This window comes from Lepisosteus oculatus, chromosome 20, assembly GCF_040954835.1.
Source record: "Lepisosteus oculatus isolate fLepOcu1 chromosome 20, fLepOcu1.hap2, whole genome shotgun sequence".
NCBI lineage: Eukaryota > Metazoa > Chordata > Actinopteri > Semionotiformes > Lepisosteidae > Lepisosteus > Lepisosteus oculatus.
In genome coordinates, this window is record NC_090715.1 from 10,465,097 (window position 1) to 10,485,397 (window position 20,301).

The window sequence follows — 20,301 nt, forward strand, 5'->3', positions numbered from 1 at the left end:
TGTGGCCTGGGGCCTCTGGACTGCGAATACATTTGTGGTGGCCTCATTGATAACATATGGAAGTGGTGGAGGGGGGAGAGGGAAGTAATGGCCGGAGGGAGTGAAAGAGAAAGAGAAGCATTTTTTCTGGTCATAAATATTTTGTGTCGCTAAATTGTAAACACCAGCACATAAGCCAAAATCAAAGTTGCACTAACGGTTATGTGAAACCAATGCTTTCATGAAGCCACATTCTGTGCAGTGCTTATACCTATTAAAGTCAGAGCCATAGATCATCAGCGATACATTTGGCAAGCATATTGAGTGGTTCCTATCGCAAAGCTGGCTCGAAGTTTTTTAAAGGTTGTGCCTGAGCGTTGTCAGCCTGGGTCCCGTGCATAAGGATGATAAAGGACAGGGGTGCAAAAAAAGTTAGAGAGATTTGTTTAATAAGCTGAAAGCAACAGTACTTAAGTAACACCTTTTGTGGCATAGCATATGGACAAGAAAATAAATAACTAGCAAACGTGAGATATACTGCTTATTGTGTTTCATCAGCCTCTCCCTTCTGGAGTAGAGCAGTGCAAACAGCTGCAGATGCTGTGCTTCAAAGCTGCTGTGCACAAAGGCCAAATAAAGTGATCTGAAAAGAGTGAGGCCTGTTCCTCTTTGCGGTCTCTTAAAATAGGGCCATTGCTGCCATTTGTCATCTCTCTGTGGCAACGCATGTACAGCTTAAGCTTCCGTGCTGAGGGTTCGTCATCAGGATATGGCTTTACAGATCCATACAGAGTGTGTAATTCGGATTCCCTGTCCAATGTGCACACACACACTTGGCCCGTTTCATTGCTGGATTATTAATGCCAGCTCTGGGGCAGATGCAGAGAAGGCAAAGGCAGTGGCTGTTTGTTGACCTCCGTGGGAGGGAGTGTGGGTAGCCAGAGAGAAAGAAAGGCATTCTCTGTGGAGATTCCCTTCTTTGTCCTAAAAATAGCTGAATAAACAGGAGATCCATCATTGGGACAGGGAGTGAGCAGGGTGAGCAGTTGGGAAGGGCTGGCTGGAAAGTGGACAGTGAAAGACCTTTGTCCCAGTTGAGCAGGGACTCGGTCAGCTCCGTTTCCGTTTCCCAGTTCTCCCTGTCTCCCACAGTGGACCAGCTAGCCAATCCGTGTGCAGATAGTTACCTGCAAGTTCGATCAAGTTCATGCGTACGGTCCATGTGGAATTTGACATTCCTCAGTAGCGTTCTGACTTTTTTCTTAGCTATAGTCGGGGGAATCTGCTACAAGAACAGTCAACTCCACATTTCTGAATGGTGCAGTTCCAATAGATAATATTGTTGGCTTTTGAGCTCTTTTAATGTGGGAGCCCATCGCTTGCATTGTATATCTAGGTAGGTGCATGCCAGTATATAAACTAACAGTGTTTTTATGTCTCTGGGTTATTGTTGAGTAGATCAAAGTAACACACAAATCTGTCAATCAGTTCAGGGCAGGGGGGGCAGGTGCTGACCTGTAGCAGCTGCCAGAGTTGCATTATGATCAGGGCACGTGAACTGTTTTCTTCTCAGTACTGCAGAAGCTGGAAGTGCCCTCTCATTTTTCCCATGCAGCACAGAGAGGCACAGACTGCAAAATCAAACTACAGAAAGAGCAAACATTGTATCCATGCCTGCATTGCTGAAGGGCAGCAGCAAAGACAGATTTTAGTAAAGGGTTAATCAATTAATACAGACAGTTTTGGGGGTAATGGTCTCCCTAGGCTTACTATATGGGATATGTGGAATATTAATCATTTATTTGATTGTCCACATGTGCTGATTAATCAGTTTGAGAGAGTGCTCCAGGATTAACAACCCTATTATTTTCTTGTAAGAACAGATAAGGGACAAGACTTTAAAATATCGTGTTCCATTTATCATTTATTTTTAGTCTCTGCTGATGAGAGTGAAATAAAAACTGAGGTGAGATTAGACAATCGGAATCAGGGAGGAACAAAAAAAAAAGAGGGGCAGATTGATTTAACAGCGCAGAAGGCAGTGGAGGCATACCCTTCATAAGTGTGGGTTCACATCCCTCCTCTTCTACAATTACTGCTGTCTCTGGAGCATGAGGGGAGTGCACTGGGAGCTTGGAAAGGGGATAGTGCATTCCGCAGTGGCTGATCTGATAGCTCTTTATGGAGCCTTTCAGGAGCACAGCATTGTGCCACAGGCTGCCAGCAGGCTGCCAGCCACTGTAGTACCTCTCTTAGGTAAGTCTGCTTCTGCTGGGAAAGGATAATTAAACAATTACAATATTATAGGTGCTCCACCTACACTGAATCAGCCCTATAAATTTTCAATCCAGTGACTGTTTAATGTGAATTATGTCATGTGGTAACTCCTTTGATTCCAACATACCTCCGTTTGTAAATACAAGAAGCACTCAAAAGGCTGTGGTTACTTTACAAGCATGGTGCCCCCGGCTCTTTGGTGGAGAAGACTTGAGTGAGAGAGAGAGAGAGCAAGGTGGTTGCGAGCTATATATACTTTATATAGTGTGTCAATACAGCTTACAATAGAGTCTTCTTACTGTTCATGTGGTGTAAGCTAAGTGGTTTAGCAATAACAGGAAAAGAACGATATTTTATTCATAAGGTAGACAATATATAATTTTTTTAAAGTATGTTTTTCAATCAGGTCTGTCGACAAAAACTAAACATTCAGGCCTTTAAACAACAGAATCGTTTCAGCTAAGCATTAAAGAAGTTACTATGAATAGAAACAATATACAAAGCATTGTATGGAATGGGGTGGGGGCAAAAATGAATTGCACTCTTATTTTTAGTGTGTCTATAATGCCCCTACATCTTTAGTGACCCTAAAGGTCACTGTAGTCTGTTGCCAGTTTACTTACTTTCACTGTTCGACCTTTTGGGGCTGCTACACCGTACCAGTGTTATTAGGGAAAGCCAGAGTCTCTAGTAATATTTGACGGTGGGGTCAATGTTGAATCGCACAATGAGGGCACTTCTCCAAAACATTAATACATTTAAATCACAAGTCATCCTATAAAAGGCGCTTGATGTAATCATATAACCTTGTTGCATAATTTACATTAAAGAGATACAAAGCAGTTCTTGTGATGGAGGTTGCCGTGCCCTTTACAGAATGTCCCCAACTTTGTATCAGACACAGTAACTTCTGTAATGACACAGTTGTTATTAGCTTGGGCTCTTATTCGGGACTTCACTTTGCACAATCATCAGCTTTTAGGGGCACATAAGCTGGCAGTGTGCCTCAGGAAGGGCTTGGCTCCAATTAGCTGAGTTTGTTAGATTTTTAAGATGCATATCATATCTTAGATATAATTATGCTCTGTTTGGAATCATGATGGTTTAGATTATTGATCACCATCGATCCCACTGATCAATGACCACTTTGTTTCCATTGTATGGAAAATGACGTTTGTATCGGCATCTGCAGGGTCCCACAGAATTACCACACTAATGGGAAGCTGGTCAGTTTGGACCAGTGATCGGGCTGGGGAACGGAGGCGATATGGTGCTCAGGACCAATAGAATCAGGACCTGAGACCTGGGTTGTTGAGATACCCAACTTCACGGCTGGCCCAGGGAAAAGACTTGCAAGAGCAACTGAACATATACCTGCGTTTGGGAAGCAAGAGGACCTTCTTGTGCATAGAACCATAGCATTAAGATGACACTTTTTTTATTCCAGAAAAAAATGTTTTTCTGAACAGAAATGTACTCCTACCTTTGATTATATAAATAAATGGACACTGGTATTATTTTAGCTCGCATTACATTTGTGGCTGATGTGAAGATCTTAGGAGTTAAGACAAGGTGGTTTGTAAGATTCATCACATCCACCCAGAGATGAACACTTCAAAAGCTGACTGCACTAACACATTTAACCTTCTACAATGCTCTCCCATCACTTAACTTGAGATATAACATTCTAAATACTTTACTTAGATTTGAAATTTAACCCAGATGGTAGTAGGCCAGATCTGCACATATTTTGCTCTTCAAGAAAACAAATAGAGGCAAAACTTTTTTTTATAAAAAAAAAAACTTGGATGCTGATATAAAACAGATTGCTCCGTTCACTGAGCCACATGTACAGAGATGTTGTTAATTATTTTTTCCTTCTCATTGGATCTAAATAAGAAACTGTGCCTGTGCAAATCAAGGCTGGCCGCTGAAGTATAACGGCTGATATTTCTGTGTGGTCGGGATCGCTGTCAGAAGTGTTTAGGTGTTGCGCCAAGAAGAGCACTGTGCCCCATGGCAAGGTGGGTGAGGGGCTCAGAGAGTAGTTTGTAGTAAAGCTGCTCCAGGTGGACACTGTGCCCCATGGAGGGCTGGACGTGAGGTCAGGGTCTCTGGAAGCAGTGTGCAGGGTGTAAGGCTACTCCAGGTGGACACTGTGCCCCATGGCGAACTGGACGTGAGTTCAGGGTCTCTGGAAGCAGTGTGCAGTGTGTAAAGCTGCTCCAGGTGGACACTGTGCCCCATGGAGGGCTGGACGTGAGGTCAGGGTCTCTGGAAGCAGTGTGCAGTGTGTAAGGCTACTCCAGGTGGACACTGTGCCCCATGGAGGGCTGGACGTGAGGTCAGGGTCTCTGGAAGCAGTGTGCAGTGTGTAAGGCTGTTGATGTATCCCTCTGACAGGGAAACTAATGTAATATGCAAATCATGCTCAATGGCTCTGCAGTGCCTGTGTACTACAGCCCTTCTCCACCCCCACCCCCTCTTCCCATTTGCATTTTAAGAAGGGTACCACTCCCAGGGTTCCTTGTTCCTTTGTTGGCACAGTAGTTATATTATAAGCTCTCCGTTTAAGAATCTGTTAAATATTTACATTGGCACAGCATCCTGATCAGTGCTCCTAATTAGCTGTGAAGTGTGGCAAGGGGGAAGGAGGGGGCAGGGAGGGGAGGGACTGGCTGTTCCCCACTTTAAGGTGCTTGCAAACAGTCTATGTTTCCCCTACTACTTTGTGAATTTTTTATATAAAAAAGAAAAAAAAAATACATTTTAACAGCCTTATTACTTTGCCTGAAGCAGCAACCAATTATGTTGCCATGAAATATTTACGCAGCTGAAGTGGGAACACCGGAGGTGAACGCCAGATAATATACACTTGACAAGACTCTATTCCCAATGGTTACCAAATCAAAACCGGCACTGCGAAAGGACTGCTGTCTGCTATCAGATGCAGCCGGGACAGCAGGAGAACTGGGGCAGTAAGAGCTGCCCCATATATCCTACTTTTTGGAGGGATTCATTCCCCAAAATAGAAGTTAGAGGTGATGAGTGCTTTAAGGGCAAACTGTCAGGTTCATCGCTATCGCTTTTTCATCCAGTGGCGGATTAATTAAAGGCCTATTAAAACCCTGAAAGAGTTTTCTACAATTTAAAGAGTCACTTTAGTTGACAGCACAGGACTTTGTTATAGAATTAAGAGCGCAGGTTTGGGGCTCACTCTAGGGGTTCAAGCTGTATTCAGTTTTGTGATAAGAGCTTTTGGGCGTTGGCGATTCCCGGCGTATCTCTTAATGATGAAATAGCTCTCCGTGTCCCAAGTCAAATGTCCAGTGACGAAGGCCATTTATGTAACCCTGTTGTATAACGGCTGTCATTTGCCTCACATAGGGGGCTCCCAGAAAGTGGGGAGAGGAGCGAAATGTTTGTTGTCAGAGACAAATGGCGTTTTGGTAATGTTCATGTGCTGAATTAAATTTTCGAACACCGTATTAATCATCACAAGTGCTTTTCTTTTCCCCAGCTGCTCAGCACCCCCTTTCCCTGACAGGCAGTCAGTAGCCCACACCACCACCCAACCCACAAGGCCGTGCAGTGATAGCCAGGCTGCCAAGTGACAAATGAGAGGCTGAAAGGTGTCAGGGTTAATGTCACGTCTGTGGAGTAAGCAAGCAGGCAACACTACCCAGATGCACTGGACGCTAATGAGTGGTTCTACTTGAAGAAACATTGTAATAAAATCACTAAAACAGTATGCTGATGCTTTCTGGTGTGTGATACATGTTTGAAGGTAAGAATACCATCAATGTCTCATATAGGAAACTTGAAGATTTTCCCCGCTTCTTAAAGTTTTACAAGGTGTGATAGTATTAAAAGTTTAAGGTTTAAGAATCACTTCTAGTTTTAAAAGTACATATTCTACAGCGTGTGCCTTCAGATCTTAGGCCCTTGAAATTGTTCTAAGAGCAGGTGTCATTCTCCACCCCCCCCCAAACAAAAAAATTATTAATTTATATTTTACTTTTCTGTTCTTTTTTTAATTAACTAGAAAAAATACCCCTGAGAAATTCTGTCTGCTCTAGCAGTAATCCCACATGCATAAATAATTGAGTGTCTCCTTTTCATGGTGCTGTGGCAAGACAAATGTGTCTTCCAGGTTTTCCTGTAAGTTTCACAAATGCATGTAGGAGAGCAGAGCAAAAATCCCATCAGGCTCTGGGATGCTCTGACCTTCACCCCAGTGTTCCGAGTCAATATGGAAAGACTTAAAACAGTGTAGTGTGGGTGCTGGAGCCCTGCTTCTTTATGACGTGTAACTAAAAGAAAGGTAGAGTGGTTTTTAAATTGCTGTGTGTCTTTAGTTATATGGGAGGCTTATCAGATCAAGGGGGATTTGGGTGGGGGGCCTGCTTGGGTCAGAGCGGAAATGGGGGAGTGGGATTGTCACTGACAGTACAGGTGTGTTTTTTCCTCCATTGACATGCTGTTAGAGTTCAAAGGAAGATAAGCGATGAGGAACATTGTGCCAATTAAAAACTTCATTAGTTAAGCACTGCATTTAGCATGGCACGCTGGTTCAATACACTGTCTGTTATATTGGATTAAATAATTAAGGAAAAAATCCTGAAATAGAACAGGGTTGCAGATCCACAGCAGTCTGTCTCGTTACAGCACGTGGTGAGAAGGAGGGTAGATGCTGTAGCCATCATACAATTCCCTACTCCCCCCGCTAACCGTCACCTCCTGCTGTTTAAGTAACTTTACTGCTGTTTCGTTTATGTATTACAGTTGATAAGGGCTGACATTGGTAAAGGCACCTAAAAGGCTAAGCCTTCAGTGAGGGAGAAAGGCGGTGTCTGGAGTTTAAAGTTTGTCCTGGAGTGCCCATGTTTCCTGTCTGTTTCAGATACATTTGCAGTACATAACGTAAGAGCTGCTCAGTTCATTAAATGGGAATGCGTTTATCTGGCTCTAGTTAAAACAAAACAATAATGTATGTGTGTATCCAAATATTCTTAATGAGCAAAACCTGCAACTCGGGCACTTTTCTCCTGTGGCCATTGATGGAGGCTTTTACTGCTGTTTAGAGCATTGATTTAAAAGTTGCCTTTTTTGAGAGAAGTATTTGCCCCATGAATTATGTGGACACATTGATCAGGGCTGATTGAGAGCCGATCTTGGGACCAGGGGTTTATTGGAGGGTGGATTAGCACATTTCTGCTTTAGTCACGAGTGGGAGAATATATTATTTAGCCACCTGTCGTCCCCCTCCCTAACTCTTGCGTTCAAATTAGTGGATTTGCAATTAACGTAGGCCAAATGACTGCCTTTATTGATCGTCTTCCCTGTGCAATTATGTATCTATTGTTTACATTCCAGTGCCTTAGTTATTGGAAAGGAATCCAATAATTATTGCATTATTTAATGGTAAAGTGTAGTGAAGTTGTTAAAGCTTAGTGCAGGGGCGAGCAGGGACTTCTGGTGCTGTGTGGCGTACACTTAGACTCCTGCCTTGCTGATGCTGCCTGATTCTCTCGGTTCTCTTTTCTTACAGCAGTTGCGTATCTACATGGTTTTCTTTACTGATGTTCCAGACTGTCCTCCCATTAGCCAGCTCAGTGCATCAAGTACACTCTGTTTTTGTTTATACGTATCACTGGTGTCCACCAACATTTAATCCTCAGTTTGGACATCAAAGACCACTGCTTTAGAAATAAGGCAGCAGTGACCCAAACTGGACCCACCTGAGTGTCCCTAAGAGGGTTCGATGAGCAAGAGCTGATTTGAGAACTGCTCTGCTACCCAGGCCCTGTGCTGCCGCTGTGACAGAGGGAGAGGTTAGGCCTGTCTGGACTGGAGAGGGGAGATTCACAGCCCTGACACACGCTGAAGGCGGGTCTGTCACTGGGGCGGGCAGACTGAGTCACACAAAAGCACAGTACACCATCGGGGCATGTCCCCGCTCGCAGGGGCTAATTCAAGCCAGCTGCTCAGCTTGGCACCCAGCACCAGTTCTGTGGTTACTGCTTCTGCTGCTGCTGGGGGACAGGAATCCCAGGGAAGCTGCAAGCACTAACACCGAGCAGGTCATTCAAGAGGCTACCTCTCCTTTTCCAGGGGAATCCCATCACCTCATGTATGAGAGTTTGAATAGTAACCCACAGGGGCCAGGTGATTTGCAGTCGTTACCTGTGTTTGAGGTGACTCATAGGAGTTAGTGTCTGTGCTTTGCTCTTGGGTAGATATGTAATGTATGTGGCTGTGTGCATAATGTCGGTGGGACTGTAATGGCTTTGAATGTTGTCAGAAGGACAGGGAACGAAAACCCTTTGCTTCTGGCTCTTTCTCCGGTCTTTCTCAAACCAAATGCAAAACAGGGAGGAAATAAAATTCACACAAAGATAATTCCTTGCCTTTACTTAGTTGGATACTAAGGGATCTCGTTAGTGCTTTACTTGAGCTTCATCCACCACTGAAGTATAGCACGTAGCTGGCTAATGGATACTGTACATAGCTTCACTACACAGCAAACCAGGTAGAGGTTAGAGGTCTCCCATCCCAGTACTGACCAGATTCGGCCTTGCTGACCTTCCAAGATCTGCTGTTACAAGGTTCTAACACTGGTGTCACATACTAGAATAGGCCACTTCAGTAAAAGTGCCAGTCTCAACTTTTACAAAAGTTCTTACGAGTTTATATTTCTCTTCTAAAAAGAGAATATCATTTTAGTCAACTTTACTGCAAGAGTCTTCAGACCTAGGCTTATCATACTTATATTTCCAGAAATGTCCCAAGTGATTTTTTTTTTCTTGTGACAGGGTTAACAGCTGACATCTGACATTCTTGAATATCAGCATCATGCGGGTATAATTTATGAAGGCTCTTTGATGGGGGGGGGGAGATTTTGAGAAATGTTTGCGACTGTGATTATTTACCATTAGCCAATGATTTGAAAAATGCAGTGTCAATTTTGGATTTGTTGCGGAAGGGGAAAAAAACTTCTTTGATTTCAGCATGTTTTCCTCCTTTATGATGGGTGTGATTTTTGGTCTGCTCCCCTGATGGCGCTGTGCTGGGCTGTGTGTAAAAGATATTGTGTACCCCGCCGGTGGCCAATGGCAGCGCGTGCTGTGTAGATTGCGCTTAAAAGGGGGGGGGGCTTTATTTTCCATTTCTGCCTGCCACTCACCTGTCACAAGCGTTACATTTATCCAGAGAGATCACATTTGGGCAGCACAGGGCTTTACCACTAAGTGCTGAGAATCGCTGGGATAATTACAAAGCAATACACATTCATACACTCATTGGTTCATTCACAGAGGGTTTTTGGCAGCTTTCTGAAAATTGCTGGCCATTTAGCCTGTGGGTAGCCATCTATTTTAATGCATTAACTTTATATTAACAGCGGTACCGAATTTAATGTTGGAAATCGTGGCTAATCAAAGTGCGTCGGCTGCTTAAATCGCTGTAGAAGTACTCATTGTGCACCAGGAACTTGACAGTTGTCTTCCATTGTGCGCAGTTCTGCACAACGCCAGAGAGGGCACTGTTTCAAAGACTGGACATGAACATTGAGATTGGACGCCAGGCCACCATTAAAATGTCATGACTCAGTCACTGTGAGGCTGCAGAGGTAGCTGTGTGCACAGTGGTGGGATTTTGTTCCTGTTGTTAAAGATGAACAGTAGAGAAAAGAAGATGACTTCAGTGGTGTGCACCAATTAAATACGGTATGCATAGGGTGAATGTGAGAAGAAATGGTCAAGTGCCAGGAGATTCAATTGCCCATTTAATTTTGTAAAGGAGAAACCCTCTTTCTTTCAAAATCACATCTAGCGCTCTTGTTACATCCGATCTGAGCGATGGAAAGCTTGAGTTCAGACTGGGCTAGAGCATCTTCGTGCTCCGCTTTTTACTTCTCTAACATCGCCTTCAAACATGGCTGCAACACATTCCCTGCTAATGACATGGAATGAAATTGAAATTGAAGCCATGCGCAGGCAGGGCCTGGCCGCACCTCCCACACTGGGCTGCTCTCCCTGCCCAATGTGCCTGGCAGGGGCCTCTCAGCAGCAGGGCTGGGGGCCCCGGCGGAGGCTTTGCTGAGCAGAAGCACCCTGGCGGGTTTTGTCTTGGTTCCCAACATGCCTTTTTCATTAAGCTGCCGAATTCCTGTGCACTATTTGGACATGATTTATCAGCGCGGGGCTTCAGGATCATAGAAAACAGACACGGGGAATATAGGGTTTGTCTCGTTCACTTATTTCTTTTTAAGTTGCAAGTCCTAAGGTGATTTTTTTTTCAGGAAATAAGGCACGGTACAGTCATTTATCTGAGCCCTTTAGAAGTAGGGCTCAGACCTAAAGTATGTCGACCATACTTCAGGGAATCCGAGGTCTGTCTGTCTTTCCCGTTAGCTGTTTCCCACTGTGTCCTCTTTAGTCACGCTTCACATTTTGGTGGCCATCTTGAGTGCTTTTTTGTCCTTTACTTCAGATCACATGTGATTTTTCCTGAACAGCTTTAGCTTTGCTGTCTGGGCCGAGATGAACAAGTAGGTCGAAAAAGCGATTGAACCTGGGCTGTCAAGGAATGTCTTCAGTGGCTTCCGTCCAGAGCCGGAAAAAAATGTTCATGTCCGTCCTGTTGCTTCATGCTTCTGACTCGATAGCAGTGCCAGGATCCAGCTTCCTGTTCTTTGCTTACTCCCCCAGCAACATTCTTCTTGGTAGTTTCCCGGCAGCAGGCTGGTAAAGGATTGGATTTGTCAGTGGGTTGTGTGTGTGTGGGGGGGGGGGTGGGGGGCTCATTGTGGTTTCCCAGTGCAGACACTTGACCCACAGACAGGGAACTCTTAATGGTTCATTTCGAATGGATTAGTCCGATTAGCACTTGGCTGGCTTTCAAAGTGAAGGGATGCAGCCGGAGCCCACAGACCCAGGCAGAGGGCTGGGGAGAGGGAGGGAGACGGAGGGCTTCTTCTGCCTCGCCTGCCTGCCGCAGCTCTGCAGGGAGATGAGGATGCTGCCCTGACACGCAGATTTATTCTGGGCTATGGCTGAGTCCAGGCCGGCCGCCTAAGTTCCAGCTCTACTCGAGTCCTGCATGTGTGCAAGGTGTCTTCAGATCGCTTCCGTTGGGCACGACTGTGAGGGCTGAGATTTTTCTGGAAGCACGTGAAATCTTGTGCTTGAGTGGCCCCCACTCCATTGTCTTCAGAAGAGGAAGAGCACATGGTTCAAAATTTTATATTGTGGGGTAATTTGTTCACAATTCATTTCAGATTAGATCTCCTTTCTAGACATTCAGATTCACCCATTTTTTTCTGAGCATTTGTGGTTTAAATTGCCTGTTTTAGCTATCCTGAAGAACTGGCCTTGAATGAAGAAACTTCCAGGATGACAATTATTGTATGGTGTGGCTTATGCTTGTCACTTATATACACATTTGGCTATCTAGTCATGTAATGCATAAGTCTTACCCTTTCTATCTCACGGTTTGATGTTCGTGATTTGTGATCCATTGTGTGAAGAGAGGATGACTGTAACTCGCACATAGGATATTTCCAGCAGCACCTATTCAATTACATCACGCAGCGTCGAATATGAAAAAAAGCACATGCAGAAAGGCAGACCCTTTTAAAATCACCTTATAACTCTATTAGGTAGAGCTTTGGGGCTTGCAAAACTCTGGTTCCTGGAACCAGAATCCTAATGTACGTTTTAGGTGTTGCTGAAAAGCAATGGGAAATGTGATACTGCAGCGAATGAAACACATTTGCGCCGAAAAACCCATAGCAAGATTACGAGAAAATTAAATATCAGAAGAAAAGGAGCAGAGCATTTCAGGGAATAGAAAGGTTTTTGCTATCTACACCTGATGCAGATTTAATTTGGTTAAAAATATAATGTTTCCAGTGCTTTTGCATTTGAGATCAATTTTGGCACATTGGCACCTCAGAATTCAGGGCAGTTTATTCAGGCCTGTCTTAATGGAACAATTTGTTTTTCCAGACCTGTATCAGGCGTGGGGGGTGGGAGGGTGGGGTGCTAACTTTGGAAAATTAAATCAGAAGGCTGTTTGGTGGCAAAAGCATTTTGTGCTGAAAATATTTTGTGCTGATTTAAAGATGGAGACCTTTCCTGCCATTTGTATTTTTATGACCGATTTGCCACAGATTTATAATGTCCCTAGTAAGTCCCCACTACATTTGAGTACAGCAACACATCTCCCAAATTCCATTTATTTTCAGCCGTCCATGCATCAGATTGACAATCCACTACTGCCACCTTGGAGTTTGGACTGATTTCAATCCAATCAAGCCATCCTGGGACATTCTAAAGCACATTCTGAGGGTTGGAATCACCGGAGGGCTGTAGAAGGTGTAATGATCATACTTCCTTAAGTGGAGGTCTTCAACAGTCCTGCTTGTAATAGTTTGCTGTGGCACAATAAACGTAATTTATACAGAAACGTGGCAAGTTAACACTAGAGAATTGCTTATTAAAGGGATGACAAATGATTATACTGTGGAGTCTGAAAACTGGGTCAAATTGTAAATCTGAGTTATACCTAGTGAAACCAATTCTAAAAGTCACTATCTGTGGCATGAGGTGACAGTTTCCTTTCCCTCTGTCGTCGCCTACTTTGAATCTGGGCCTCCTCTCGGTGTGGCTGTTTGGGAATGTGCTGGATTGTCTCAGAATGTAGTTTTCACTGCCACTCGCTTGGAAAGGAAAGATTTGACTGACCCAGATCAATATATCGCATCCCATGCGTGAAACTGGCAGATGTTTGGAGTTTCCTTTTCAGCGCAGGAGAAAAAGACAAGGGGCTTCTAGGGAGTAAAACAATCGATGTTCCCTTCTGTCAGGGGTTGAATGGCTTCTGTCTCATCTGGGATGCTGGACCATGTGACCCGCCAAGCCTCTGGGCCCCCAGAGGGCCTCACTTTGTAGCATGTCCCTTCAGTCACTGACAGTCAGCAGTTTAGTCTCAGTAATAAAGGGGAAAATATGCTGGGGCAGGTGGGTATTTTCCCTGCCTTCTTAGTTAGGAATTGCAGCCTGATCTGAATGGGCAGCGTTTGGCGCCATTAAGGCGAAAAGCGATGTTTTCAAAAGTAGTATCAAACACAGCCATGAATGAGTTCGCAAATACCTTTCAAAGCTTACCGTGTTTACTAAGCCTGCTCTCAGCTCGCCATACTGCTCCGTTCCCACTCTGGTTTCCAGGTCAGATGTCAAAGGCTGTGGTTTCTCCAGAGAGAAAATTGCTGTTCTTAAAGGTGCCCCCGTGAGGGGTCCGGACTGTAGGGCATAAGGGCGCACCCCTCATACGATGTCCCCCCTTCTCGCCCCCCCCCCCCCCCCCGCAGCACCTGCAGCAGCACGAGCACGCGGTGGAAGGGGACGCCTGCTACTACCACTGCGCCCTCTGCAACTACTCCACCAAGGCCAAGCTCAACCTCATCCAGCACGTGCGCTCCATGAAGCACCAGCGCAGCGAGAGCCTGCGCAAGCTGCAGAGGCTGCAGAAGGGGCTGCCCGAGGAGGAGGAGGAGCTGGGCGCCATCTTCACCATCCGCAAGTGCCCGTCGGCCGACACCGGTAAGCCCCCCGCCGCTCGGCGCCGCGCGGGGAACCCGCTCACCCGCACACTGAGCTCACCAATAGTACGGTATTGATTCCGTCTTATTCCAAATTGCTTGCGTAATTTTTTACGCATCTTTACGGTACAAGTATAGAAAATGCACATCGTTGAGTCATTAAGCTTTTCACACCTCTGATCTCAAGCATGCTCTTGTGATAGCCTCTTGAGTACCACAGGAGTAATGCACTGATCACCAGCAGCCTGGAGTTCTTCTGCTTCCACTGGCCCTGGCCTTTAGTGAGCGAAGATGCTGCTTGCCAAGTCACGGGCCGCATTTCTCATTTTTCCAGGGCTGGACTCATTTTTATGCATCTCTTTAACTCCTTTCCTTCATAGGCGTCTTTTTTTTAATCTTGGAGAGTTTGTCGTGCTCAGGAGAGGTAAGTGACCGTGCTAATGGCCATCGCCAGGCACTTTGCCAGCAGACTCCATGACCAAGCCAACACAGACGTGTTTTGTACACATTCCTGGTTCACTTCATGTAAAGGATCAGGAAAACTTGCCGAAAACTTGATTTCAATGCGCTGCAGCAAATGCAGGTTACTTACAGTACATCCGAAAAGTGTTTCTTCCCGCTTTGTAAATATCTTTAAGCAACCTTAAATATGTAAGACTCTCGGAGGCTTCATGATAAGGAAAATAAACTGTTTATAGTACCGTGTACTACTTTTTCATAAATAAAAACATTTATTTTGCTGAGGGCCATTTCTTAAAAAGCAGAAAGCAGACATATGTAGACGAACAAAATGCTAATTACCCAACCCAGCCATTTCCGGAGTGTTTTTTTTTTTGTTCCCTGAGAAATTAGAAATTTATTCGGCTTCTCTTGGCGGCAGAAGAGTTTTCCACATCACAGCTGAGCACAGCCATGTCTTATCTTTCCTTCCTTTCTCACTGTGCTCTCGCACTGAACAAACAGTTTTCAGCTGCACTCGCTCCCTGACGTTGACATGCTGTGTAAACCCCAAGAAGAAACACTTGCTTTTTTTGTTCTGGAGTTAAAAATTCCAGAGCTCTGTTTTTGTTCTTTGTTGGGTTTTCCGGCCAGTCACGCAGGCAGCCAGACGTTCTGATGATTGACAAGTGCTCGTTGTCATGTTATGTCACCTGACCCCCCGGTCACCTGACAAACCGCCCAGGCATCTGAGCCCTGGAGGTTTGGGGTGCTTCTGGGCAGTGTCTGTCCTGGGGTTCCTCAAGTGTTTGTTCAATAGAGGCAGCTCTTCCCACACTGCAGGAATGCCAGAACCCTCACAGAGGTCCCTGTGAGTCAGCAGGACCAGCAACCCTGAACCACAGGGATGTCTGCCAGTGACCCGATCGTCTGTCTCGCCCCATATATCATGTAGAGGAAATTTTAAATGAAATATAGCCACTGTTCACTGTGTGGCCAACACTAAAGCATCTAAACAGTGTCTCATCTCATCCTGATAAACATGCAGCAATAAAGGGCTCTTATTTGTTTCTAAAGCATTGTTAAATATAAACTGACTCTTTACTGTCGGTAAAGGAATAGGTCACCATATTTAAGAGTAGAAGTGCTTGATTGCATCTGGTAAAGCAATCCATATTAAAATAAACCACATGCTTTCAAAGTTAATGGTGGAAGGAAGAGATCCTCGCTTCTTCTGAAGCATGAGTAAATGCTTTGTGAAATACATCTGTGATCATCCTTAAGCTTTCCTTTTACAAACAGTGAAACTGCAAATGCTTAAGCAGGTGGGCTGAGGCCAACGTTTTGAGACTCCCAGTTAGCAATAAACTGTGATCAGGGGGTTAAAGGGGAGTCCTCCCACCTTTTATCTCAGAGTTTTTTTAAACTCTGCGTCCAAACCCCGATTAACAGTGGGGAGGAAGGCTATGAGAGATGCATTCCGAGGCAACATTTCTTCTTCAGATGGAAAAACAAAGGAGCGCACATCGTTTGCTAAAAGACTGATTAAAGGAGTGAGCCGCGGTCAATTAACACTTTGTCTTTTCTTGGATTTCATTTTCTAATTACTTTGACTTCTGCCCCCTGACTCTGCACCCTGACAAAGGGCCGGCATTGTGCGGCCTCTCCGAGCCAGCAGTGCCCTGCTCACACAGGCTCCCTGTGTTATGTAAAAACAGCCTCTAAAGACGCTTTGTTCCAAGGAGGCAGGGATAATGAAGCCAGCGGCTGGGAAATTACGCAAAAGCCAGTCACAGATCTGAGGCAAATCATTAGAGAATGTATTTAGCCTAGCAATTAAGGACAATTAAGCTTTCTGCTTGCTGCACTCCAAATATGTTAATGACTATAGTACAGTGGACAAGCAAGCGAGCAGAGGCAAAAAGGCGGGCCTGCTTGGGTTAAAGGGGAAGAAAGAACAGCAGTATGAGGTTTACAAAAGACCTTTTTTCACTTTTGTGTTGTTGATTCATTTCATTTCTTTCCCTCATAAGCTTTGAAGTGCCTTAATGGATGTCTATGTTTGCAAACAGTACCAGAGCAAGGCTACTTGTCAAGTCAAGGTTGCAGGTTAAGTAATGAAGTTGAACTCCTGCAGAGGGGAATGTGTGGGCTGCACTGGATAAGAGTGGCTGTGTGTTTTAAAGGTATTTTGCTGGTGTTTACATAGAAGTAATCTAAAGATGAATTATCAGAAAAATGACCATCATTATTTTCATTTATAGATCCATAAAATATAACGATATAAACACAAGGAGACAGACATGGATAATTGATTTTTTTTTTTATATATAGCCAGAATTGCCGTATTTACAGTGTTGGCCATGGCTGATGATCTCTGCATTAGGGGGTTTCCTGTAATGCTTTTATCGCTAAAATTTAATTTGATGTGATTTGATATCTTTATGATGAAATGTAAAGTCTATAATTTAACTTCTCCCGGTACTTTACCTCAAGGCGAAGGATTGGGAACCCAGAACAGGGAACTTTAGGACTCAGGCTATGTTGTAGTAACGTGGAAAGCCCCAGTGTGTACAGAGCCTTCTCCTGCACTGCTCTTATCCACACTTTTTCCAATCTATTCCATATTAACAATATGAATTTTTCAAGCTTGCAAGCCTCCTGCTGCACTGTAGGTACGCTAACCTTTAAAATGAGCAGTTACCCTAATAGCCCTTGACAATTTGTTTACCATACAGGACGGCTGTCTTTTTTGGCAACTCCAAATGACTGATTGATGGCACGACAGACACAAGCGAGAACACACAGAGAAATCCATATCGCCAAAACAGACTGGGCACGAACCAAAAACCGCTTGAAAACAAGCCACATCTCATTTAGGAAGGGGGATTTTTCTTTTAAAGGTCCGTTAAATGAAATGAAGTGTGTAATAAAGAATGTCGGCCTTTCTTTCTGTTCAAGCATCTTGATTGAATTACGCTGATAATGAACATACTTCTTCATCAGCAAGCAAGAACACTGAAAACTCTTAACCCCCCATTCCCCCCCCTCTGCTGCCCCCCAACTCCTTCTAATGGCTGGTTCCACCCCCAGTGTTTGACCCCCCCCCCCCACCAACAGCTGAAACATTCCCTCCTGGTGTAATATTTAATTTCCTCCCTGCTATTCCTTCAGAGGCGCTCAGTCCTTTCTTGTGGTGGAGGCACAGTTGCTAAAGTGGTAAAAGGTTCCCCTGCTTGTTAAAACAAAGCTGGCCCTGGATTTCTGGGTCAGCTCAGCAGTAATTCCCGAGGCTGCTGCTGTTACTGCTGCTGAATTGGAGCAAGGTGCTGGGCTGCTTCCACGTCTGCGAGTCAGGCGATCTCATTCTGTCCCCCACGCTCTGCTTAATAAGATAAGATCATAAAAAGCAGGCACCCCCAGCCATTCCTCAGTTAAATGATAACTCAGTCCAGCCCCTCATTTTTTAAGTATAGGAACTCGTTGCAAAAAAAAACAAGGATGGTTATGCACGCTAGAGATGTCAGTTGTATTCTAAAATCAGTCATATTTTCTTAATTAGAAGCAAAAGGCATTAGGGTTGTGGATGAGTACATGCAAAGGGGGAAGAACAGAATACTGGCATTACTTTTATCACGTCTGTAAGCATGTGTTTCAAATGCGTTTCTTTACAAAACAATTAGTGTAGTGCAGAGTTTTAAAATATAAATTACAACACACATTAATGCACATTAACCAACACGCAGAGCACTTTAAAAGCATCACATTAAATCTATATACCACGAGGGGAGGGCTGTAGTGTAGGTTCGGAAAGGAGGTTTAAAACTGTCAGATGCCATTTGGTAGTAAATTGTAAGGTTTGGCTCTAAGAATCATCTCTTAGGGAGTCGGGCAGGTGCTGCATTTGCAGTTTAGGCTTGTCTTTAAGTATTTCTTTGTAGTGTGAGTTACCTTCATGCAACTATAAAATAAAAGGTATTTTTAGCTCTCCATCACTTACGGTTTGCAACAATCAGTTGTAAAGTAAGAAGCAGCTTACTGATATCCATCAGAAAAGCAACATCCAGTCAAGCTATTGTAACATTATACCAGCACATCACATGCACAGTGCTTAGGATTATTCTTCCCGTATGCAGTAGATTTCTTAGTAAGGCCACTGTGTTGCACATATTGGCTGTGTTCACATGCAGGCTGTGCGGAGGGACAGTGCGAGGGGGAGAAGGTCCAGCCAGGTCTGGGAGCACAAAGCCAGGCTGTGTGAAAAGGGCTTTGTTGAGAGTGGAAGGCCAGAGAGCAGCACTGGCTGGGTTTGATGCCACATGTCTTTCCCCACGCTCCTCTCCCCTCCCTGGCTCCCTGGGAGCACCAAGACAGCAGCGATGAATTTCCCATCCAATTAGACCAACGCAGGGATAAAAAGGCACGCATTGTTTTAATTCCTGACCCCCCCCCTCCCCCCACCTCAAATGTGCTGCTTAAGCATGTTTTTTTAACTTGAGTTTTTCTCCCTGATACCCTTCACAAATAAAATAGGAGGTTTCTCGTGACACCAGGGCTCAGCATTTACGAATTTCATACCAGAGCTATCCTGCACCCTTGCTGTAACGCCAGCGGATCTTTTAAGTAAAAGCTAAGTTATTAAGAGCTCATGTGACACCACGTATAAGGGACTGGGAGAGTTACATCCCTTTGTCGTTGTATCCAAGAGTAGCCGGATACGGTGTTTAGAGGTGATAACCAGGAAACCACATGGTCCTCCGATCCAAGCTTTTCTCTGCAGATGAGTCACACTGTAGGTGTGAGCAGCAGCAGTCATTGCAAGTTATAGCTATATGTCCTATTTGTGATTATTGTACACTGTATACTGTAGATAGGTGAAAGAATGTTTTTTGGGCATCTCATTTACAACTGGCAGAAATCTGCAACCATATGCAGATACTATAGGACTGTACGACAAGTTGGATGGCTTTGGGAGTGGTCAGTGGTCAGTGCCACCTGTGAACTGAGCTTGAGGGTGAGGCAAAAGAAGAAAAGCCGCTCCAGTCTTGTCTGGTAATTAGCAGAACATTTGTTTCTTTAATTGTGAAACAGAATCGACCAGAGGCTAGTTTAAAGGGATGTCACAAGATAACTATAAGGCTAGTTATATGGAACATATGGTTTCATTTTTTTGAAAGAAATCTGTGTGTGACAGGCAGAGAAGATACTCTGACTCCGAAATGGAACAAACGCCATTGACACTGGATTAGCTGCTACCTTAAATCTGCCTTTTCCCCCTGTGGCTGACAGATGCAGGCCCTTGATCGCTGGTCTGTGACGGCTTGGCTATCCGCGGAGGAAATCCCTGTCTGTCTGAGGGACAGGGTGCTGGGAGCAGAGCCTGCTCATTGTCTCCGCTTTCACAGGGCTGAGCTCAGCTGTCCAAGTTCTCCCACTGCAGCCCCGCACCTCCCCACAGACTGAGGCATCATGGTGTAGCAGCCAGGTCTTTCCAGGGCCACAGTTACCTGATGAAAAATGATTGTGGTGAAGGTACTGGGTGTGTGTGCGTGAATGAATAGATGGGGGTTAGATATCTACACACTGCTGGTGGTTTAGAGGTTAAATTGGCATAGTAGCCAGCATATGTCTAGACACCTCTCATTGGATGTTCTTCACTATGTAAGGAGGCACCACTAAGGTCATAATTGAAAAAGTGTGCTATTTTTTAGTGTTCCCTCTAATCATCCTTTAGACTGGATTCCTTTTAGCAAAATGTACCATGCATTACTAAGAATGAGTTTTACGGACAGTAATGTGTGCCTCTTTGCATCGACTGCATGTAAAATAAGGCTTCTAACACCAAAGGATCATGAAAATGCTACATGGCAGCAAAATCCAATTTGAAATCAAAGCTTGTTTCACTAAAAGGGGTGTTCTTCTGGGGTCAGGGACTTCCCAACAAGCCCGTTCCTGAAAATCAGGCATCCCTTGCTCAGGTAAGGGCTTTGTATAATTCTCAC

At 44.6% G+C, this 20,301-nt stretch overlaps 1 protein-coding gene across 9 annotated transcripts in view; it reads left to right on the top strand.

Annotated features, from left to right (window-relative positions):
• The window catches only part of zfhx3b (zinc finger homeobox 3b), a 250,260-nt gene that overhangs the window by 156,292 nt on the left and 73,667 nt on the right, over positions 1-20,301 (top strand). For all 9 annotated transcript variants that reach the window (XM_015368057.2, XM_015368065.2, XM_015368066.2 and 6 more), the window contains one exon: positions 13,631-13,862. In XM_015368057.2, coding sequence (XP_015223543.1) covers positions 13,631-13,862 — 232 coding nt within the window. The remainder of the gene's footprint in view (positions 1-13,630; positions 13,863-20,301) is intronic.